This window comes from Schistocerca piceifrons, chromosome X (genome assembly GCF_021461385.2).
Source record: "Schistocerca piceifrons isolate TAMUIC-IGC-003096 chromosome X, iqSchPice1.1, whole genome shotgun sequence".
NCBI classification, from domain to species: Eukaryota; Metazoa; Arthropoda; class Insecta; order Orthoptera; family Acrididae; genus Schistocerca; species Schistocerca piceifrons.
This window is the reverse complement of record NC_060149.1, coordinates 138,140,505-138,165,596: the sequence shown is the minus strand read 5'-3', so window position 1 is coordinate 138,165,596 and position 25,092 is coordinate 138,140,505. Positions and strand designations below refer to the sequence as shown.

Below are 25,092 nucleotides of genomic sequence, written 5' to 3'. Positions count from 1 at the left end.
AGAAATTTGGAAAGGGAATTAAAGTTCAGCGAGAAAAAAATAAAAGCTTTGAGGTTTGCTGGTGACACTGTATTTCTGTCAGAGACAGCAGTGGACTTGCGAGGGCAGTTGAACTGATGGATAATGTCTGTAAAAGAGGAATATCAGCAAAAGTAAAACAAGGATAATGGGATTTAATGCAATTAAATCAGGCATTGCTGGAGAAATTATCTTAAGAAATAAAACACTAAAAGTAGTTAATGAGTTTTGCTATTTAGGCAGCAAAATAACTGACGGTGGCTGAAGCAGAGATGATGTAATACGCACACTACGAATAACAAAAAAAGTATTTTTGAAAAGCAGAAATTTGTTAATATTAAATGTAAATCTAGGTGTTAGGAAGTTTTTTGAAGGAGTTTGTATGGAATGCAGTCTTGTATGGAAGTGAAACGTGGATGATACACAGTTGAAACAAGGAGAGAATAGAAGCTCTTGAAATGTAGTGCTTCACGAAAATATTGAAAATTAGGTGAGTACATACAACTAAGGAAGAGGTACTGAATCTAATTGGGGGAAAATAAATTTTTGACACAACTTGGCTAAAAGAAAGGATCAGTTTGATAGGACAAATACTGCAGCTTAAATGAATTGTAAGTTTGGTAATGGAAGGAAGTGTGGGGGGTAAAAATTATAGAGAGAGAACAAGGCTTCAATACAGTCAGCAGGTTCAAAAGGAATGCAGGTTGCAGTAATTACACAGAGATGAAGCACACGATAGACCAGTGTGGAGAGCTGCATCAAACTAATCTTCAGAATGAAGGCTACAACAACATTTCTCATACTGAAAGAGCTATCAATAAAATATTTGAACTCAACAGACGGTTCACAAAAAATATAACTATAATTAGGAATGAACACAACAATCTCATTGTTATTTACATTCTACCACAATTTTTCATTACCAAATACACCACCAAGAGTTTCTCTTAGAATACCAGAAACTGCAGCTGTAGATAAGGTAACCATTTAGAGTAGAGTTGAAGCACTGAACGGTCACCAGGCACACAACAGCACTCACAGTGTTATTCAGCTTTTGGACAATATCTGTCTTTAGAACTTTTTGAAAACAGAAAAAGAAAAAAAAAATTAAAAAAGATATGCTGGCATTGCAGCTTGACTGGGGTGAGGTGTTGTGCTGGGTTGAGTGGTGAGAGGGCCGAGGAGATGCATAAGGGAAGGGAAACTGATAGCTGTGAGGGAGAGGCACCAAGGGATCAAGACAGGGATGTGGCAATGACAAGCCTGCTCTGGCACAAGAAGGGGGATATTGCATTTGGCACACAATAAAGTGGAGTGGTATGGGAGGTGGAGAGTGGAACATAGAAGACGAGGTCAACTACACAGAGAAAAGTGTGAGTGGGAGGCATAGTGGCAGGGGCAGGGTGTGGAGGTACGTGTGGGACAGGAGCTAGCCGAGATTGAGGCCAAGATGATATCAAGATTGCAGGCTGTGTTCTAAGGACAGTTGCCATCTATATAATTCAAAAAAGCTGATTATTAGAGGAGGGGAGACTTAACTGCACAGACGTGAAGCAATGGCTAAGGTTGAGCATGTTGTGCTCAGCAGCATATTCTGCCCGAGTGACCTCCTTAGCTCTTGGCTACAGTCTGATGGTCGTCTTTCATTCTAGCTCCATAACGGATTAAGGAACACCATGACTGTGATGAATGTAGCTATGGAAGAATTTTTAATGGCCAGTCACTATTTAGGATATCAAATACATTTTTTTATACTTTCAGACATTTTCACACTCGTGAGGTTGTATCCTCATACCTCACTGTGCACATTCCTCAAATTGTTTAAATAAAAGTTTGAATATCTTCCTCACTAGGTGAAAGAGAAACGTGTGCCCTGGTGTACAGTTCACACTTTGCATTTCAGTGGCAGTTTGTGTCACACATTTACATAGATAGAAAAAAAAACTTTAAACACTGAAGAAGGCACTGCTTTTCAAGACCCTTTGAAAATGTATGCATACACAACAGCACTAGTTTTCACAGATTTTAGTCTTTTCGCCACCAGTTAGTTCATGAAAGGGTGTTATCAGGATAAGCTGATACCAAATATATAGCATAATCTATATAATTTTTCTCACAAGACTAAGCAATTAAAGTACTGATAGCAAGCTAGTTCTCCAACCAGATATTTTAGATGTTAAGTATGTGTTAAGATTTGCTGTAGGCAAAAGCAAGGGCATAACCAGCAAGTGGCAGGCAGTGCTGTTCAAATACAGCATTAGTATTGTGGTGCTTGACATAGCCACATCGATTAAACATCTAGGCGTAATGTTGGAAAGTCATATGAAATGGAATGCGCGTGTCAGGTTGGTAGTAGGGAAGGTGAATGCTCGAATCCATTTTACTGGGGGGAATTTTGGGAAAGTGTAGCTAATCTATAAAAGAGACAGTGTATAAAATGCTAGTGTGACCCAGTATTGAATACTGCTCAAGTGTTTGGGATTCCCACCACATTGGATTGAAGGAAGACATCATACCAAATCAGAGTCATGCTGCTAGTTTTGTTACTGGTAGGTTTCATTTGCATGCAAGTATTATGGAGATACTTTGTAAACTCAAGTGCGCTTATGGACAGTTGTTTTTCCCTTTATCTATCTGCAAATAGAACAGGAGAGGAATTGATAAGCATCGGTGTGTGGTAGCTTCTGTCATGCACTGTACGATAGCTTGAGGAATATGTACACAGATATAGATTTAGAAACAGGTAAACATATTAACTCAGTATCCATTTGAAATAAACCAGAACATGTCATGAATACTGCTCAGCAGCAAGTGTCCCCAGAGCCATCTGTTATTAAATTCCAAAACTATTTTGTTTTTTGCTGTGAAATTAATACAAGTCCAACCTTCTCCCCCCTAGTACAGAACCTACATACACTCATGGGCAAAGATATCAAAGGCACAGAAATGCGTCAGATGGAATGTTAATTACAGTGAATGCTATCTTCCAGGATGAATTAATCACAAGAATGTGTCACGTTGCCAGTCATCTAAAAAAGTGTTACAGGATGCCATCTTTCAAGAAGTTTCTTACTCTCTTCTCTTCTGCCAAAAAGTGACTCGTAAGTTTCAGCAGCATCAATCCTGTAACAGCTGCATGGAGACACACAAGTCATCAGCTAGGGAAAGTTATCTCAGTGCGAATGAATGGAGGAAATACTCTACCATGGCCATATTGAACAAACCATCGCAGTATTGCTCCCTGATTTGAGAACAGAAATGTGAAACAGTTTTTCAATTGACTATATCATTCCTCTGTTTGTCCCGTGCTGCAGGCATCTATATATTTAGAAAACATAATATGCATGCTCTACCTAATTTCCATAAAGTTGAAGGAGATGGCTGAGTGGTCATAGACTGGCATGGCTCGAATTCCTCTTGGTGGTACATTCAGTTCTTGCCATGATGTGTCGTCATGGTAATAAGGGCTAAGAGGGTGCTGCACACCCCAATGAGCACCTAATCCAGTTGCTCATGAGTGTAAGAGCTGTAACTATTTATGGAGCATAACAACTTTTTTGTTAAAAGGTATGAGTGAGTGTGTGCACATGCACACTCACATGCGCGTGCACGCACCAACTCCTCCACCCCCCCCCCCCCCACCCCACCCCCACACTACTAGATTTCTAATTCGCCATGGTAATTGGAATTAAGGCTAACAATTTTTGTTTGGAGAAATTGAAAACACTCCATTTAGGAAAACATACTTTGCCTGAGTGTTTTGTGGTTAGTTATTCAACCACAATCTCTAGACTTGTGTATATCAAAATTGTGATCTGTTGAGGAAAGAGTAACAATTTTATGATTACAAATAACAACAAAAGAGATATTTAGAACAAAATGGTTTCAACATTTGGTTCATATGATTTACTGAAAGTACAGTACAATGAATTGTTTTATTCCTCTTCTACATTTAATGAAATGATACTGCCCATTTATTGCTGCTGTGCTCTCAAATTGTGAGTCACGAAAAATAAGCAGAATATTACGCAGAATCTGCAGTCTAATTATCAACCGCAGAATTTCATGTTACAATCAGAAATTCATTGGATTCGAATGATTGATTGTAACTACCACCCTGCATACACTGAGGTGACAAGTCATGGAATACTGATATGCTCATATACAGATGGCGGTAGAATTGCATACATAAGGTATAAAAAGGACGGGCTATTTGTAGAGCTGTCACTGCATTCCAAGCTGAGATGCCAAGCAAAAAGGAGCATGCCTCTGCTGCTGCTGCTGCTGCGAAGGGTGCGGTGGATAGCTGTGCGGCAAAACAGGCTCAGGCGACTGCGCACGCCCCATTGATGGCCACATCCAGCCCCCCATTTACGACAACCGAGCACAGAAGCACGGATGACACTCTGGTTCAGTATTCAGATTTTCGTGTGCTCTCGGTGCCAGAGCTATATGCTATCATGCAACACCCAGCCAGAGGTGGCGCCTACCCTGCACGAGAGGCAGACAAAAAAGCATTATGTGGCTTTCAATGATACCAGGTGGCCATTGCACTGTGAGGCACAGCCAGTAAAGAGGCCAGTGTACTGCTGGGAGCCCCAACAGGCCTGTTGAAGCAAGAGAATGCTGTCCTGCCGCAGGTGGCCCCAAAGGGTGAATGCGCGACCACGCTCGGCTTTTCGAGCAGCCAATGTCCTGTTGGTTGCTCCAGCAGTCATGGACAGTCGAGAGACTATGGCCCTGCTAGTATACGTCCCACCAGGCTTGACAAATCAACCCATCAATGCCATGCTGTGAGCACCCAATGAACAAGGAGTTCAAGAGGCCACTGAAATTGTGGAGTCAAGCCTCGGCGACGTCATACACGATGAAGACGAAATGGAAATTTCACTGCCATTACAAAAGCAGCCTTGGAAGATAATGAGTCCACCACATTCTGCAATTCTGCTGACAGGTGACAGCAGAAGAAGGACCCACCCATGCCTGAGGGTGCAACCACTGCCACCACGGCTCATCAAAGTGAAGAAGACAGGTTTGTTGTTTTGAAATGGAGGCACACGGCTCAAGCAAAGAAGCTAGAACCAGTGCAGCTGCTGCAGACAAATACTACTTTTTCAGGTATTCCAGCAGAGCAAGGCACCATGGATGGGGCACAACCACAGGCTAGGAGGTCACCCACCCCTCCATCAGTCACAGTACTCTGGGTAGTCATTTACAAGTCCTTCCTTGAGAAGTTCAACTTATTTTTTCTCTCAGAACAATTGTTGTAATTCATCATGTACTTCATTATTTAATGTGTCACATATTGTATCAAACCCAAATTGTTTTACATTACAGTTTTACTGAACTAATACCTTTCATTTTAGTCCTAAATCAAATATTAACAACTGTCATCTTTGAAAATTGAAATACGCTGTAGTTGCACAATTTTTAAATTTTTGGTCCCACAAAAATTTCACAGCCACACATATTTATCTTTGTACCTGACAATGGCATAAGCCAAATATCAGTTTGTAAAATAATAAATATTGTAGAATATTACTCCAATGTCAAGTGGATTTACATTCCTGAGGTATCATTTGGTAAAACACTAAACATCTGCTTGAAATACTGTGGGGGGGGGGGGGGATTTTTTTTGAACAGCTCATGACGAAGAGCCCGATAATGTGATCACTTTGGGTCTTCATACTAAACTACTCCAGTGTGGATACACCAAAACTGAAGTATCATGTCAACATGCTGCCTTTGTCAAGTGTGCATATTGTTCCATTCAGCTAACTTTTAATCACTTCATTATTTAATGACTTCAATGATGGATAGGGAAGAATGTAAGGCAACACAGTGGCTACAACACATATCAGACACATTAATGTGACACTGCCTATGTTAAATGTCAACATACAATAACCACTCATAAGTGGCAGTTGGAAGCACTAACAGTGGAGGCATACAAAACATGTCAGGTGGGTGCAAAAAACAGTGCAGTCATTGCCTTAGTGCAGAAATTGATCAATTTATCAATTTATCTGATATCCAACAGCATGATCGTTGGCTCTCGGGCCAGGTATGGAAGAGTTTCCAAAATGGTTAATTCTGTAAACTGTTTGGATGCTGCCGTGATTAAAGTATACCACGCATCACAAAATGACGTTATCCAAAACATGTGCCATGCAAATGTGCCACCCATGGACCAACTGTGATGCCTATGGACCATAGAGGGCAGGGTTGAACATCTGTGGAGATATGCAAGGGCAAATAAATGTGCAAATGTTATGCAACTGACCACCCAGATGAACCGAGGGGCTACCAGGCTACCAACTGTCTCCCCTCAATGACTGTTCCGTGAACATTGTTGCATATGGGCTTCTGCAGAAGGCACCTGGTTCATGTATCCATGCTAAGTGCTGTTCACTGACAATGAAGGCTGGAAATTGTGTGTCAGTACAGCACCTGGATACCCACAGAGTGACAAGAAATGACCTTTGCAGATGAATCACATTTTATTCTCCATCAGTAAAATGACCACCAGAAAGTAAACACCCTGCAACAATCATTGGAAGAGTACAGGCCACAGGAGGGAATGTTTTTATGACATCCTCTGGGTGACCTCATCATTCTGAGAGGCACAATGGATGAACACAAGTATGCATCTATCCTTGGGGACCATGTCCACCCCTACACACAGTTCGTTTTCCTCAGCATGATGGCATCTACCAGCAGGGCAATGCACAGTGTCGCACAGTTCACAATTTATGTGCATGGTTCGAAGAGCACCAGGATGATTTTACTGTCTTCCCCTGGCCACCAAACTCCCTGGATTTAAACCCAATTGAGAATCTGTGGGATCACCTGGATTGGACTCTTTGTGCCACAGATTCTCAACCAAAAAAGCCTAGTGCAGGTGGACATGGCACTGGATTTGGCATGGTTCCACATCCCTGTCAATGCTTTCCAGAAATTCATGGACTCTCTTCCTGCATGTCTGAGAGGAGGTGACATAAATGTGACTGGACAGTGTATTATGGGGAATATGACTCTGTAACTACTGAATGTCTTGTTTCAAGAAAATGTTTAGCTTTTAGTTTTTTCCCACTTAACACTCTTGTTAACCTGCTTGTCTCAGTTGTCTGTTAAACAGTATTGTTTCATCAGTGACTTGTGTGTCTATAGTCTTTACATAGAACTACGAACATTGGTTATATACAAATGCAGGTTTACATATAACTGATGTTCATGGATGGTCAAACAGACACATTTCTACATTTTAAAATCATTTTATTTAGTTTTAGCTGCAACCTTTGGTCCTTCCCTGGTACGAATCCTTCATTCATGCTCATTATCCTCTATTGTTCCTTATGTATTGCTCCTGCCCCTACCCAACTACTGCCTTCCTACATGCAATCTGCAACTACTTATTCCATTTTTGTAGCCCTTCCTCAACCCTTGTGTTTTCTTTTGCATGTACATTGGAATCTCTCTCTTTCTCTCTACGTGTGCGCGCGCCCCTGTGTGTGTGTGTGTGTGGGGGGGGGGGGGGGGGAGGCACACACGCATTTGCGTATGTGCTCACTCTGCAACCCCTCCTCAACATTACTCCTATTAAGGAAGAAGCTTGTAAGCTTATTAATAATTTGGCACACAAGATTGTTTCCCAGTCTTTGTAATAAATGGGGGCTTTTTGTCTTCCACAAAGTTAGCTCTCATTTTAACATTTCCTATCTTCATTGACATGTTATTACAAGTGAAATGCAGGACAGTTGCTGCTTCCACAATTTAGAAGTAGTAGTCCTTATGTTGGCAAAATGTTTACTTCGAAGACTCTTAGCCAATCTCCTGTGATCTTTCAACACACACAAAATTTACTGTTCAGCATCAATTTCTATGTGATGTCGCAGATCTCTTAACCACCCAGTTTTCATGAGCTTTATTAATTTCTAAGTTTGCCTTCTGAAACAGCAGAAACAAAACAGCACATCTGGTAAACCTCACAAACAGTATAATGTGAACAAAGGCTATGTAAGATATAGACATAATTCAGTACACCTGATAATTAAAATTGCTATAATTCTTTACTGTACAGTCACAGTATATTATTGTCCTGTAATTCTGAATGCACTAATACTTCCTTGGAGGCACTGCTCTTATTTTCACAACAGTCAATGTATTATTTCCTTTCTTTTTTCCTTATTGGCAATGATATTTAAAAATTATTTTGTTTCTGATCTTATCCTAATCAACTGCACTGTGTTTCCTCACTATGTATGAAAGCACTGTAGTCATGTAATGGACATATTCAACTGTAACATAAACTTGGCCAGTATGGGGATATGATACAAAATTCTGGCTCAGAACAAGATGGCATTGACAGATAGCTTTTATTTTTCTGATGTTGATACACATTGCACAATAATGTACATCAAGTGGTACCTATCTCTTTTTTTAAAGGTTTTTATACCTTCTCAACAGTTAAGATATGCACAGCTCAATGCATATTGCCCGGACTTATATATATATAAGGAGCACTGAAATACTGCAGTCACATATGAAACCATCAAGGAAACATTCAGTATGGTAATGAACAATCAGCAGTTAGAGGTGTATAAAATTCCTGATGTCATAGGCATATTAAAAGAAATAGTATGTTACATTTTTCATGATGGGTCCAACACTTCATGCCACAAACAAAACAACAATCAAAGCTATGAGTGGAAGCTAGTAGCCCTCAATGAAAAAATGCAACATCAATTTTATAAAAGGTTTGCTAGGTTTGCCAGTGTTTTCTGGAATATAAAAGGGATTTTTCTTACTGATTATTTTGCAAGTCTTCTGTAACAACTAGATGAACTATATGAGAAGATGCTTGAGTGGGAAAAAAAAAGGTCTTTCATCAGCACAATATACCACACTAGGTGCTTTGGCAATGAGAATACTGAAGAGTCTGAAATATGAAATTTTGGAACATTCACAGTTTTCGCCAAATTTGGCATCTAATGACTTCCACCTAATCCCACATCTAAAGAAATTGTTGACTGATAAATGTTTTGGTTGCAATGAAGGGGTTAATGGTCACTGGAGACAGAACTTCCAGAATCACGCCTCAGGCATGGAATCTGCTAACAGAGTACACTGACCTAAAATACTACTACAGTAAGAAGTATATTTCTTATGAAAGAAATATTCTTTCCCTTGCAAGCTAAGAACTTGTCATTTTATCCTCACAAAACACTTATCTGCATTTACCATGCTAGTCTGATAGATTAACATCTAACCAATCACTTTATGTAAGACAAACTCAACAAAGCTCATAGCCACTGAAATATGATAAATCTGCTTGATTTTGCTACTATAAATAGGAACTGTGGAAAAATGGACATGTAAAAAAGCCATCTGCTGCCCTTCATAAAAATAGATACAGATGCACCACGAAATTAAACTTTTACAACTCAGTGAATCTTTAATGGATGTGGTAACTATGTTAATGATATGAAGGGGATGTGTATCTCAAAAAATGTAGGAACTATAGCACGTCACAAGTATGAACTGGATATCAGAAAGTGGAAGTAAATGCAAGAATGACATTACACCAATCTGCAAATTAAAATAAAAGCAAACATATTTCACTTGAACAGTTTTCACATAATCTCTTCTACACAGTAAGGATAATGTACCTTTATAATATCAACACGAGCATCAGTGAAGCTTGGTGTTAATCTAAACAAGTGGTATAAACATTTCTGCACATAGAAAGGCCTTGCTGTGTATCGTTTGAGGCCCTCCATTATCTGAGCTTCCGTACCAGTTCCAGCCACCTGAAAACAAGTTACAAAATTCACAGCAGCTGAGAAGCACGATTACAGTAGGAAAATACTAGTTGCAAAAACTTGATAGGAGCAAATTTGATTAAGAAATAAATTATGAGAAACTGAATTAATACTTGTAGATTTTAAAATTTCTAACATTCAACCAGGTACACCCAATGGACAGTACATAACAGCAAGAGTCCTGTAACACGTGGGTTTTATGATGTGACTGTGAGTGGAAAGCAGTTGAGCGGCAGTTAGTTTTAAGGTGCATGGGGTAATAGCTTTCTTGTGTCACGGTAAGCTGCCTATGTTAGTTGCAGAGAGAAATGCAGTGCATAAACAATTATTGATTTAAAATTAAAGTCGTGTTTCCAGCAAACTGTGACTGACCTGATAAACCTACCTGCCTGCCTGCCTGGATGTGTTTTTTCATGCCCTCTTAAGCAAATGGCATGCTAGATTCCATTTCTGTCACACATACACACAACTAAGAGATGGAACCATGCAGAACAGGTCTATGAGGCTCCCACATTTAATGTGGTTACAGGAAAAGCATACGACTGTAAAAAGATTTCAAATCTGGGAAGTATGTGAGGTCAGTGCATGAGGATTACACAATAAGATAGTGCTAGAGGAGCAAGTGATACATATGCAAATCAAGACACAAAGTGGTAGTCACAGGGGTGCACAAGGGAAGCTTCAATTTAAGTCATGGTAATTGTATAACAAATTTGAAAGAGTGCACAGAAATTTTCAGCTTGGATGGAGTTCTGAATAGTACTTTAGATGCAAACATATTTCTAATGTATGGGTAGGATCTAAGGAAATTGTAATACTTATGTAGAAATGACTAGGCTCTTCGAGGTTGGGGATTTAAAAAGTCTATCATTGGTGATAGTGGAGGCAGTACTGAAAAGTAAACAAAGGGAGGAATGTTAACTGCTCAAACAGGGAAGGCATGATATGTCATCCTGAGGTCAGTGTCAATGATGTAACTGTTCCACTGTCTACTAATGAAGTTTAAGCATATAAAATTAAGGTAAAGATTTGTTTTCATATAAAAATTGTCTATCAGCTTACACAATTTGTACAGTATAACTACAGATGTCAAAAGAAAGAAAGGATCATGAATTTAAAAACCTAAAAGTGATTGCTTACAAACGATAAGAAGTGTCACTCTATTTCAAGACAGTACTTTCATATAAATAAATAGTATGTGTGAAAATGAATGAACCGATACAAACAGATTACTGAAATAATCTTTAAAAATGCAGCTGAATGAAACATACTTGTGAACCAACTCACCACCAAGTTTTTATAATAGCCACTACAATGAGGATTCACAAAATATTCTTCAAAACATACGTCACAGTGTATGAGACCTAAGAACTGTAGTTCTTTGTGATGGTCTATAAAATTTCTAAGATCATCAGGATTAATTTCTTCCCTTCCTGAAAAAAGATACAAATAATCAAAAACATTATAAACAGATTACTTTTATGGGTCTGTTAAGTAAATTATGAATTTATTAATTCTGGTTTGCAAGTATATCTTTCATCTGAGAGTTTACCTAAATCTTTGGCGCATCTTTATACTCACTAAAATTACTGCAGTATAACAACAAGATTTAAACATTCCATATCAATAGTATTAATATGCTTGGAATTTCATTTCAAGTTAGGCATCATTCTACAAGAAGTGATCACTTCTGTGGCTGTTTTTTGTGTATGATTAACAGCACATCAGATTTTTGAAGGGAAAGGCTGTAGCTGAAACTACTGATGTTGTCCAGTAAGGTTGTACGAGTGTTGTTTTCAATAAATTACAATTATACATATATTTCTTCAACAATGGTGGCCTGCCAACAGAACTGTGATGTCCTGACCATATTTCAAAAAAGATAAATGAGTAAAATGGAAAAGATGTTTGTCTTCTTTGAACATGTGCGGTTGGAATTATAACAGTGACATTGCACAAAAGCTAATTACAGAGAATCAAAATCTTTGGAAATAAGAGAGAACATATGTAAACCTTGTAAATTCTACATAGTAACTTCCATTGTAACACATCCATTTATTATGGTGATAACAGTGGTGACAATGGTTTTAGAATGATCAACTGCATGGTCATCATCAGTGCTCTTGCTTTATGACTGTACGCATTTGGGAAATTAGATTTTATAAGAGACGTTTATGGGTCATCAGTGGCGAAATTTAATTGGCTAAACAGTCCTGATAGAGCCAGTTAGAAATTATGTTGGACGAGTGAGTTGGAAATGAGCAAAAAGTTACTTTTCCATTAATTAAAATTATCTGTTATTTAAAATAATTCAAAAGTATATTAAAAAAGATTAAAAGTATGTACAATTGTGTGCATACTGTTGTGACAGTGCCACGACATTCAAAAGTGCCGCTACGTTAGTACACGAACACGGCGATAGAGGCGCTCCACAGCTCGGCCGAGCGCGGGAGCGCCACCTGGTTATGAACGGCGCCGGCCGCATGTCACGGCCCGGCAGTCGAGTGACAGATACGGAGTTAGTAACATGTAAACCGCGAGTGTTTCTACTTTTGTATCTCCACGCACTTTATTAGTGATTAAAGGTTATAACACTATTTTGGCGACGAGGTCGGATATTTTTTTTTCCCCTGCGTTGTGGACTTGTGTGTTCGTGTCGGGGCAGACATGGAACAGCTTATGCAAGCGCTTATTGAACAACAAACAGAGCTGACGGCTGCTATTCAGGCGTTGTCGACGTCGCTTACTCATCGTCTGTCTTCCTCTTCTCCGCCTCCGTTCCCTGCTTATGACGAGGCCGCTGAAGACTGGGAGGATTATGAGAAGCGTTTGCGGCAACACTCCTTGGCTTTCGGCGTTGTCGACGCTCCTATGTGTAAGTCGTTATTTCTATCTTGGATTTCCCCATGTATCTATCAGCTGCTATCTCAGTTAGCCCCTCTGCGGGAACCTGCCTCTCTGTCCTTCCAAGACATGTGTGACTTATTGTCTAACTATTACCGAAAACACACCCATGTCGTTGCCGCCCGCGTGGCTTTTTACCGGTGTCGTAAACAGCCCCATCAATCTTACCGGGCTTGGGCGGCGGAACTACACGGTCTGAGTCGGAAATGTCAGTTTGTCACGGACACTCACCATGAGTCTTACGCTGATTCAATGGTTCGGGACGCTATTTTACGGCTTGCTCCTGATAAAGAAGTTCGGCAACGTGCCTTACAATTGCCAAACCCGTCGTTGTCGGAAGTTCTCGGTATCGCTCAATCGTTTGAAGTGTCTCACGCTGCTGGTGTGCAAATAGACGCGTGGTGTGATGTAGGCGCTGTCCAGACCACTTTCGACGCGGACAATTTGCCTGTTTCACAGGGAAACGACGATGTGGCGGCGGTTCACTCGCGTCAACAACGTCGCGTTGGGCCGCCACGCTCGCAGCGAAAACAGCAACCACAGAAGCAGGTTCGTTCCGCCCTTCCTTCTTGTCCACGTTGTTTCGTGCAGCATGACAGAGACGCGTGTCCAAAACGTTGGGCCACGTGTAATTCCTGTAGGAAAAAAGGCCACATTGCTTCTGTGTGTCGGTCCCCTAAAGTTCCTGTCGACGAGGACGAAGCATCGGACATGGATGTTAACTGTGTGCTTTCTCAAACGAATAAGTTGTTTGTTACTGTTCGTGTTCTGGATAAAGACATTCGCATGCAAGTGGACACTGGCTCTGCAGTAACTCTCATTAATTCTCGCACGTATTTGGAGTTGGGCTCCCCTCCCTTGTCTCCTGTTACGCGTAATCTACGAACTTATAATAAGCAGAAAATTCCTATTGTTGGCCAGTTTGATGCTTCCACTGCCTACAAGTCTGTTGTTCGGCCCCTCATGTTTTATGTGGTGGATCATGCGGGCACTGAAAACCTGTTCGGTTATGATGCTTTCCAGTTGTTCGGGTTTTCCATTGATGATGATGTGCACCTCATATCTGAGGACATTCCGTATCCCCAGCTGGATGGCTTGTGTTCTGAATTCTCGTCCGTGTTCTCTGCTGGTCTGGGTCGTGCCAAGGATTTTGAAGCCCACATTACTCTTAAACCTACAGCTCGCCCTAAGTTTTTCCGGGCACGCCCTATTCCGATGGCGTTGCGTGCGCCTGTCAAAGCTGAGATAGACAGGTTAACGGCTTCGGGGATTCTCCTTCCTGTTACCTCCAGCGAATGGGCATCGCCTATCGTGGTGGTTTCTAAACCAAACGGGAGTCTGCGATTGTGTGGTGATTTTAAAGCCACTGTCAACGCTCAGAGCCTCATTGACACTTATCCTCTTCCCCGTCCTGAGGAGTTATTTACCAAGCTCGCTGGGGGCCAATTCTTTTCCAAACTTGACTTATCGGAGGCGTACCATCAGTTGCCGTTGGATGCATCTTCCAAGGAATTTCTCGTCATCAACACTCCTTGTGGGTTGTATCAGTACCAGCGGTTACCATTTGGCGTCGCTAGCGCGCCGGCCATTTTTCAGCGGTTTTTGGAACAGCTCATGGCTTCCGTTCCCGGCTGCATCAACTACCTGGATGACATTGTTGTCACAGGGGCCTCCACTGAGGAGCACCTTCGCAATTTGCGTTCACTGTTTCGGGTTCTGCATTCAGCAGGGTTGAAGTGCAATCTGGACAAGTCTCAGTTCTTCCAACCCTCCATTGTGTATCTTGGTTTCCACTTGTCCCGTGAGGGTATACGCCCTCTACGACAGCACGTTGCGGCCATTACCGCTCTACCCCGGCCGTCTACGGTCAAAGGACTTCAGGCGTTTCTAGGCAAGGTTGCTTATTATCACAAATTCATTCCCTCCGCGGCGGCGGTGGCTCATCCTCTACATCAGCTGTTACGCAAAAACGTTCCTTTCTGTTGGTCCACCGAGTGTGAGCAGGCTTTTGTCCGCCTGAAGGCTCATTTGCAGTCGGCGCCTTGTCTTGCCACATTCCGTCCGGGTCAGCACTTGGTTCTGGCGACTGACGCGTCACAGTATGGCCTAGGGGCTGTTCTCGCCCATCGGTATGAGGATGGGTCGGAACGACCCATCGCCTACGCTTCCAAGACCCTCAACGATGCCCAACGGCGTTACTCTCAAATAGAAAAGGAGGCGCTCGCTATCATTTATGCTCTGAAAAAGTTCAGCGTTTTTTTGTATGGTTCTAAGTTTCACCTCATCACCGACCACAAGCCGCTGGTCTCTCTGTTCAGCCCCTTGGCGTTGCTTCCGGATAAGGCAGCTCACCGCCTGCAACGTTGGGCCTTATACTTGTCTCGTTTTCACTATGAGATTCACTATCGCCCCACGGCCCAGCACGCCAACGCTGACGCGTTGTCGCGTTTGCCGATGGGCCCCGACCCGGTTTTCGATCGCGATGAACTCCTCTGTTTCCACATTGATGAGGAAGAACGTCGTGCGGTCGAGGGTTTTCCACTTACAGGTTCGCAGGTTGCGTCGGCTACTGCGCGGGATCCGGTCCTGCGTCAGGTGATTGGTTTTGTTCAGCGGGGTTGGCCGGACAGGACCAAGGGCCGGGCGTCGGATCCCCTTCGCAACTACCATGCCTTGCGCCTTCGTCTGTCTGTTCGTGAGGGTGTTGTTCTTCTGGCCACGGGTGGCGCATCTCCACGGGTTGTGGTGCCCGCCTCTCTTCGCAAAGCTGTTCTCAAACTATTGCATGAGGGCCATTGGGGAATTTCTCGGACTAAGTCCTTGGCCCGCAGGCACGTTTATTGGCCCGGTATCGATTCGGACATCGCCCACATGGTCGCTGCGTGTGATCAGTGTGTTCAACAACTGGCTGCGCCTCGTACTCTGCCCTCTCCGTGGCCTGATCCGGCGCAGCCGTGGGAACGGGTGCACGCTGACTTTGCCGGCCCCTTCCTCGGCACTTATTGGCTACTGTTGATTGACGCCTTCTCGAAGTTTCCGTTTGTTGTTCGCTGTCCGTCGCCCACCACTGCGGCGACGACGCTGGCTTTGTCAAAAATCTTTGCGCTAGAAGGTCTTCCATCTACGATTGTCACAGACAATGGCCCTCAGTTCTCTTCGCAGGCCTTCCGTGATTTTTGTACTGGACAAGGGATTCATCATGTTACAGCACCGCCCTTCCATCCGCAATCGAATGGGGAGGTCGAGCGCCTTGTCCGCACTTTCAAAAGCCAAATGAAAAAATTCCTTAGTGATTTTTCCACAGATGACGCTCTGTTGCAATTTCTGAGTTCTTATCGCTTCACGCCTCTGGGTGATCGCAGCCCTGCTGAACTCTTGCATGGCCGCCAACCGCGCACCCTACTGCATCTGCTTCACCCTGTCAGGCCTTGTACTGTGTCCCCTAGTGCGGGAAAATACCCGGTGGGCGCCGACGTGTGGGCACGGGGGTATGGATCTCGCCCTAAATGGATTGCAGGGGTGGTCCAGGCTCTTCGCGGCCGCCGGCTTTGTGAAATACGTACGGACGACGGCATGGTTGTTCGCCATTACAACCAGATGCGCCCACGAGTGGTGGCCACGCCGGTACCACCGCCCCCTCTTTCGTCTCCACCAGCCCGAGAAGCCAGTCCTGTCGCTGCTGCCGATCTTCCGGGCGTGTTGCTGCCGCCGCCGTCGCTACCGCTTCCGAGTACGCCAGAACCGGCCCCAGTCGCGACGCCGCCTTCTCCGGGACCCATCTCGCTGGAGCACACCCCCAGGTCCACGACACCTATGGATGCTGCTCCGGAGTTTTCACCCATCATCTCGTCCAGGAGGCACGTTCCACGCGCCAGCTTCCGTCCTGGACATTTTCGACCATACTCTCGTGTTTCTCCGCGGGATCTTCTCGGGACCTCCCAAGAGGCCATGGATGTCTCCGCACTGTCCGTGTCTCCACGAAAGTGAGCGTTTTTTTTTTCAAGGGGGGAAAAGTGTTGTGACAGTGCCACGACATTCAAAAGTGCCGCTACGTTAGTACGCGAACACGGCGATAGAGGCGCTCCGCAGCTCGGCCGAGCGCGGGAGCGCCACCTGGTTATGAACGGCGCCGGCCGCATGTCACGGCCCGGCAGTCGAGTGACAGATACGGAGTTAGTAACATGTAAACCGCGAGTGTTTCTACTTTTGTATCTCCACGCACTTCATTAGTGATTAAAGGTTATAACACATACCACCACATATTCCCATGCAATGACTGCCTATTTAAATAAAGTTATCTGTCTCAACATAAAATACTGCTTCATGAAATTAATATTAGCTGGATACAAACACTAAACTTTTTCCTTGTGTACATATTGCTAGCTGTCTACTAATACAATAAAGCAGGAATACTCATAAACCCCTTTCCAGATGATGGCATCATGATTCATTTACAGTTGATGGGTCGACTGGTTTGTGAACAGCTGGCCACACCCCTTCAGCATAGGCAGCAGGTTTACCGTCACGTTCCAATTGCTTCACAGCACACATGTCTGTGGACTGTCTGGATCTCTGGGTGCACCACACCCACTGTGGGAAAGATGGGCATCTCTGAACTGCGTCCTAAACCATCAGGACAGTTGGCCCCCTTTCCCCACATGCATCTACGGATGGAGCATGAACTTCAAACAAGTGTTCCTCGAAGCAATCCTTTCACTTCCAAGTAGTTCATCAACCACACAATTGTGAATCAAGACATCCGTTTCCAGATGGACACAATAGCTACCTTGTCCCTGGCAAATCTCCAAACATATGCTTGTTTGGGTTCTCCTAAACTGGCCCAACCTCCAGTACATTGGTCGCGTATGGTGAGAGTTTGATTCCTCTCCTAGGTCAAATCACAGTCACCTCCACCTACAAAGAGGTCACAAGGCTGATAATGTTGGTTGTTGTCAATATTCACTCGGTCTGGATGCCTTCACATTGTTTGGATTCTCCATTACTGGAGAGGTTCAGGTTGTCTCTGACCTAGGCAACCTTTGGAATGCATTTGCACCTATAGTCAAACCTTGCCTAGGGTGCAACACAGATCTCCAGGCTCATATCTCCTTGCGTCCAGAGGCAGTGCCTCGTTTCTTCCGGGCACAACCCATTCCAGTCTACTTATGGACAGCTGTCAAGTAGGAACTTGATCGTATTCACAAGATTGGGGTGATCAAACCTGTCAAGATCAGCACTTGGGCTGCACTCCTTGTGGTGGTCAAGAAAGATAATGGCTCCCTCTGGCTGTGCAGAAGCTTTAAATCGACAACCAATACCCAGACAGAAGTGTAAATCTAACCCATACCACACCCAGAGGAACTTCTTGACTTGGAGGTGAATGTTTTTCTAAGATAGACCTTGATAACACATATTTGCAGACCCACTGTATGAAGAGTCACAAAGTATCATTGTTATCAACACATGCTTTGGCACTTGCTTATTGGGATCTCTTCTGTTCCAGCAACCTTCCAGACTTACCTGGAACAGTTAACCATGTCCATCCCCGCTTGCACTATCTCGCTGACTTAATTGTCATGGGCACAATGCATTAGGACTAACTGTGCAACCTGTTTACTACAATGTGTGACACAAGGCTCAAGTGCTGGTTACACAAATGCCAGTTTTTTTTTTCAGAAGTAAGTGGTATACCTTGAACACTTGTTCAACAATGAGCACTGCCGACTGACCGCAACATTGCAGCTATTACGTCTCTATTCCACCCCAAAAACTTACAGGAGTTACGAGCTTTTTTGGGGAAGGTAAATTATTATTCTAAGTTCCTCCCACAAGTGGCCCATGTCATGCATCTGCTAAATTAGTTGCGGAAGAAAGGTGTTAAGTACAGATGGATAGCTGACTGTCAGCTCACTTTTATGCAGTTGAAGTGTATGCTGCATTCAGCTCCCTGCCTTATGCCCCTTGCTCCCATCATGTCCACAGACTTTGGCCACAGATGTCTCTCCATATGGCACTGTACCAGAGTTGATTTATAGGACTGATGATAGTACTGAGCAACTGATTGCCTATGCATCAAAGATGCTGATACCAGCTCCTCACTGATAGAAAAATAAGTTTCAGCAATTATCTTTGCAATTAAGAAGTTCCATGTTTACCTTTTCTGGCATAAGTTTACATTCATTACAGACCACAAACCACAGGCAGCCCTCCTCATATCACATTTCCATCTTCCAGATAGGACAGGATAACAGATCCAGTGTCATGTACTTTTCCTCAGCTCCTACAATTATGCCATTAAATACAAGCCAACAACACAACATGCAAATGCAGATGTTCTATCTTGCCAACCCATGGGACCAGACCTGGCCTTTGACCAACAGGAAATCTCCTGTTTCTACATAGATGTGGAATGGTGACACAAACTGGGTTTCTTATTATGGCTGCTTGAATTGCTGCAGACCCATGCCGTGACCCTATCTTATGGCATGTCATGCTCTAAGCACTCCATGGGTCGCCCACAAACTTTTCAAAGGATGTCAATGTGGGGCTCTAGCCCTGGTCTTGCCTCTCTCAGCATCAGTCCATCATCACCAACATTCTCCTGCTTGACGCTGAGGCAGATGCTCACCATATCGACATCCCAGCTGTCATGTGGCCTCTAGTTTTACAACTCCTCCATTGTAGGCATTAGGTTATACCACAGATGAAAGCCCTAATGCATCGTTAGACCTATTGGCCAGGGCTGAACAAGGACATAGAAGCCATGGTGTACAGCTGTTCTACTTGCACCCAACATCATGCCACTCCACCTCAACCTTTCGATCCGTGGTCCAACCCCCCCCCCCCCCTCCCCCCTCCCAAATCACCCCTGGGACCACATTTATTTGAATTTCACAGGCCTCTTTCTGGGTTCTATGTGAATCAATGTTGTGGACACTAACTCTTGTTGTGGACACTAACTCTAACTACCTCTATGTGGTCAGCAGAGTGTCCACCATCACAGACACCACAATTAGAGTGTTCATTCAGGTTCTCAGTGTCAAAGGGCTTTCCCAAACCATCACATCAGACAATGGGCTCCAATTAACAGCAATGGCTGTCGAACAATTAGGTGCCTCAGATGGCATTGAACACCTATTTAGTTTGACATTTCCCCCATCCTCCAGTGGTGAAGCAGATTGTACAGTGGAGTAGTTTAAACAGAAAAAGTTACAAACAGTGGGAACCACCACCACCTTAGTTGTGCCCATGATGGTCTTGAGCAGACTGGTCCGTGAATACCATGGGAAACCTTGAAAAAATTGTCAGTTCTCTAAATCATGTAACTCAAAGAATATGATTTGTAGGCCCATACAAAGCTTACTATCTTTTAAGGCATCTTTTGGGAACATTTTTATGTATGAACCACAGTTTTAGCTTTCACACTTTTTTTTAATTGTATTTTTTGTTGCAAGTGAAATAAACCATACTAATTATTTATGTACATCACAGGTACACACTACTCAAAATACAAACAAAGTAGAAGGTTTATTTTTTTCCTGTAAGTTCTTTACACTATTATCTTTAAAGCAGACTGTTGAAAAGATGGCGCTGTCATAAATTGTGACACAAAAATTTTTAAGTATGATTATCAAAAATTTTGGAAATGAATTCAAGGTTTTTTTTGTCAAAAAAAGCATTTAATTTTCAAAATTAAGTCACAAGAGCAGTCTACTTTTTAGTTAGGCATGTTTTAAGACAGTATACAAAATTTCAGCTATCTGTCTTTAATAGTTTTTAGGCAAAGTGTACCAGAACATGAAATGATTTAACTTTCGGAAAATTCAAGTTAAAGTTAGAAGTTGCTTTTTCTATTAAACTTGCATGACACTAATGCATCCCAGATCCATATTCATCTTGTTTCCTGTGTTGTTCTTCCTCCCTTCTCTTTTTCACATTTCTTCTTCTTCTTCTTCTTCTACTTGCTTCTTTGGTGCTTCCAACACTGATTTTTCTGCTTCGAAGAGACTCCTTTTGTCGATGGCTATTAGAGCTTTATGTATATTTAATCCACCAAGCACTCCCACCACTTCTGTCGCATTAAGCCTTGACACTGCACCATCACTGAAATGTAGAACAGCATCTAGCACATCTATTTTCAAAGTATTTAGTCCTACTAGAACAGTTTTTGGTATCCTTTCCCATATACAATTGTCGAAACTTTCATTTGGACTTTGAGTCCTACCATGTAAACATTTATGTAACAATCTTGTGCTACCAAGATCATAACTTCCGTTGTAACAAATGGCAAAGAATGCTCCGCAACCTTAGCCATTGTTGCCTGAATTGCCTCACCCCAGCATGTTGCTGGATGCCTATGGTTCCTCCCACTAGCTGCTGGGCATAAGTGCTGGGACACCAAATGTTTTGTGTAGTGCATCAGGATCAGGCCTTCCTTGCTCGCCAATTAATGCTCACGGTCGCAATATAAAGGTAGTGCACCATGATTAAACCTTTAGTTGTGTATCTGCTGCACACACACACACACACACACACACACACACACACACACACACACAACCATTCTCGTTACATACCACTGTTTTGGTCTTATATTTTGATATGTTTCAGGTTTTCACTCTCAGATTACTTGTTTGGACCTTGTTATGCTGCCATGACAGCTCCGTTGTCAATTTCCCTCTTGTTGTTGTTCTGTCCGCACTCAGCAAACTGCTGTTGACAGTCCCCTGGCCTCAGTGGGTTCTTTGAGTTGCTCCCAATCTTTTTCAGGTTCCAGTCACAATAGTGAGAATGAGAAGTTAAAATGAAGAATGAATCTTAAAATTTTAATTATGTACATAATGTTGTGTAATCAGGTACGGGATCACACACACTGTACATTGTATGAAAGGCATTTTGTAAAACAGTTAGTATTTATATCAAGGAAGTAATATCTTTAGTTTAATCTTTTAGACACATAAAGACATTGTTATTTAACAACTGCCTGGCTTTCCTTGGGCCCACAATTTGCAGAATACAAATATTGATTGACTGCTTGTGTTTGACTGAGCAGGGAAGTACCTAATTATGGTAGCAGTAAAAATGTTCACTGGTCATAATATGTCTCAGTTAATCAGAAAAGAGCACCGTCCTGTGTTCTGGAGATGGTAGATTTGCTGTGCAGACTAATTATCAGAGTCGGGATCCAGTTTTCACAGAGGTAGGACGTGACAGTTATTACTCTGAAAAGTTTGGCAAAGTGTTCAGTCATTTATTTATGTGAGGTACAGTATAACAGAGGACAGTATAAAGTGGACATAATCATCAATATTCAATCTGGATGATTTACTGAGAGTTTCTGTATGACAAATTGAAAAGTGGCTGTCTCACTAAGACATAAGACTGTGTGGCATATAGCCTTTGCTTAGATACTTACTCACTGAAAAGTGAAGAAGTGCGTAATACAAAAGGTGCTCAAGAAGTTTTGGACAGTCGTCTCTAATTTTTTTATTTTTTGAAGGAGGAGAATGAATTTTTCTGTGAACATACTGGGAATATTTAGCTATAAGTTGGTATATAAAAGTATTTTCTTTTATTTACAGGTGAGCCATAATGGACCATGAAGTAGATGTCAGGTTGCGACAACGGTTGGTGATGGAGTTCCTCTTCAAGACTGGCCATGACTCCGCCACATTAACTCACAGGAAGTTGCTCCCTGTTTAAGGGGAGGATGCAGTGGATAACAGCAGTGGTTGCAGAGGTTTAAAGATGGTGATTTCTCTCTACTGGACAATCCATGATGCGGTAGACCATCGACGGCAGTGAGTGATGTGAATAAGGAGACCATTGATCAAATCACCCAAAATGACAGATGTGTGATGACAAGACAGCTTGCTGAAATCACTCGTTTGTCATTGGGTAGTGTGGTATAACTGCTACAGTCACTAGGTTACAGAAAAATCTGTGTGTGTTGGGTACCTAGATTATTGACAAGAGAAATGAAAACAATGAGGAAGAATGTGTGCGAGGGTCTCATGAAGACCTTTACTGAAGAGTGGAAACAGTGTTTTGACAGCATCATTAGCCAGAATGAAAGATGGTTGTTTTTGTCTGAACCTGAGAGCAAAACCCAATCCATGGAGTGGTGTTCCTCTCGGAAGAAGAAACCAAGACTTTCACAAACAGCAGGCCGAAAGGTGATGGTCTCCTTCTTCTGGAATCAGTGTTGTGTCATTTTCATTTACTTTTTAGAACCAGGCTCCACAATTAACTGAGACCATCACTGTTTGTCATTGGACAACCTGCGACGTGCCATCAAGACCCACAGATCACAGCTTGTGGGTCAGATCATCAGGCTACACCATGACAATGCCAAACCCCATACAGCCCTTTTGATGCAGGAGAAAATCAGGAAAATGGGTTGGAAAACTGTTCCTGATCCTCCCTATAGTCCGGACTTGGCTCCATCTGACTTTTACCTCTTTGGTCGTTTGAAGGCCCACCTGCGCGGTAAATCATTTGATAGTGAGAAAGACCTTATTTCCTGTGTCAAGTGATGGTGTAAAAGTCAGTCCCCAGAATTTTACCAAAGTGCATTTACATCATGGAAAGAATGTTGGGCCAGATGTGTCACAGCTGATGGAGGTTACATTGAGTAGGCTCAATGTATAGCTAAATGTTCCAAGTATGTTCACAAAAAATTTCATTCTCCTCCTGCCAAAAATAATAATTAAAAAAATAGAGACGATTGTGCAAAACTTTTTGAATACCCTTTGCATGTTGAAAAGGAAATTTAATTACTTGATATCACATGAACACTTTGAGTGTAAACAGATTGATTTTAGTTGCAGTTTCTAACCAGGTCATTGGTTCAATAATGGATGGCGGCTGTTAGCGAGAGTGTGCAGTCTGAGCGAACTGAATAGTAAAAATAAATTAATAAACAGTAACATTGGTACCAAATGCTGTGCACTCTTATTTTTAGAATGGATTTAGTGGCAATATTTGTGACTTTTTGGAATGAAAACGCAGTGTAGTTATTTTTCAAGGGGCTTATTCATTTAGTTAGTGAATACACATCTAATGTGTAGACCAAACCTACAGCTGATTAACAGTCAAATGAATCCATCTAGGGACACATCCAATGTAGTAAATTTTTATACTTTTTCTTGATTGAGTTACATTGTTTCTTGCCTTAGACCTGGGAGTAGATTTGTGAAGTTTATTGAGGTGAATGTGCTCAAGTCAAGTTTTCAATGTGCCAAAAAGCATGCTGCCACATGTATAATTACAATACTCATTTAAAATACAAAGGAATGTATGCTGATAGATGAAATATTTTTGTATTCATCTTACTGTATGGAAGTGTTTATAATATATTCAGAGCAGATGTTTGCTCCAACACTGTGGAAGAATCCTGATATCTATGTTGTTCTCTACTATCAGCTATATCACCCAGATACCTTATGATCTAGTGGCGCATGGGCAGTTCAGAAATTACCTTCTGCTGGTGGGTGACCAATGACAATGGGTGCTGAAGAACTTTTGGTCAGCTTGGCTTTAAAGGTATGTAGCACAGTCAGAAACTGCTATCGGACAGTAAGTAGAGGCTCACTTGATTTGGGGAAGCAATACAACTTACTCTGTAAACCTCTGTCTTCAGCCCAATGCATGGTGTATTGTATGGAAAATCTTTAAGGACCACCTCTTGTCTGGATGGGATCACACATGTACTTTATAGAATTCTTGTAGACATGACCTATCTGCACCTCATACTTTTCCACTGAGAAACTTTAAAATATCTAAGTCTTGAAGTGATCTCACTTTAAGGTTCCACAAGAGCAGTACCCATGTGGACCTTTGATTAAGTATGAGACTTAAGAAACTGACTCACTTATTAAAATGGACAACAGTGCCATTAAAATACAGTTCTGGTTCATTACAATTCTTGCTGTGCACTTCTGTGGTCCATGGGTACTCACAGTGAGGTTTATCACCACCCTTGCAAAAATTAGTGGAAACAAATGTGGTTAAAACGTCTAAAATGTTATAAAACAAGAAAGAGTAAGTCTTACATAATTACACTCATTCTCTCCCAATCTCACTGCACAATCACACTAACTCACATTCTTTAAGATAGTGTAAATAAGGTCACATGTTCTAAAACTGTCAATTAAAACACATGTAATACACGAGGAGAGCTAAAATAATTATGCAGGAGAATGTGGGTAGCTTATTATTTACACGGATTAGCCAGTCACACTGACAACACATTAAAAACTTCTCTCTAAAATTTTAAGGAATAAGTCGGATAATGCACAACACTTAAAGTCGTATTTCATTCATGTCATTGTCTCTTAATGTGCCAATT

The 25,092-nt window shown here is 42.2% G+C and overlaps 1 protein-coding gene across 1 annotated transcript in view; it reads right to left on the bottom strand.

Annotated features, from left to right (window-relative positions):
* The window catches only part of LOC124722881 (protein zyg-11 homolog B-like), a 233,030-nt gene that overhangs the window by 68,322 nt on the left and 139,616 nt on the right, over positions 1-25,092 (bottom strand). Inside the window, exons 6-7 of the mRNA XM_047248018.1 lie at positions 11,127-11,272; positions 9,687-9,827 (exon numbers count right to left, since the gene is read on the bottom strand). Coding sequence (XP_047103974.1) covers positions 9,687-9,827; positions 11,127-11,272 — 287 coding nt within the window. The remainder of the gene's footprint in view (positions 1-9,686; positions 9,828-11,126; positions 11,273-25,092) is intronic.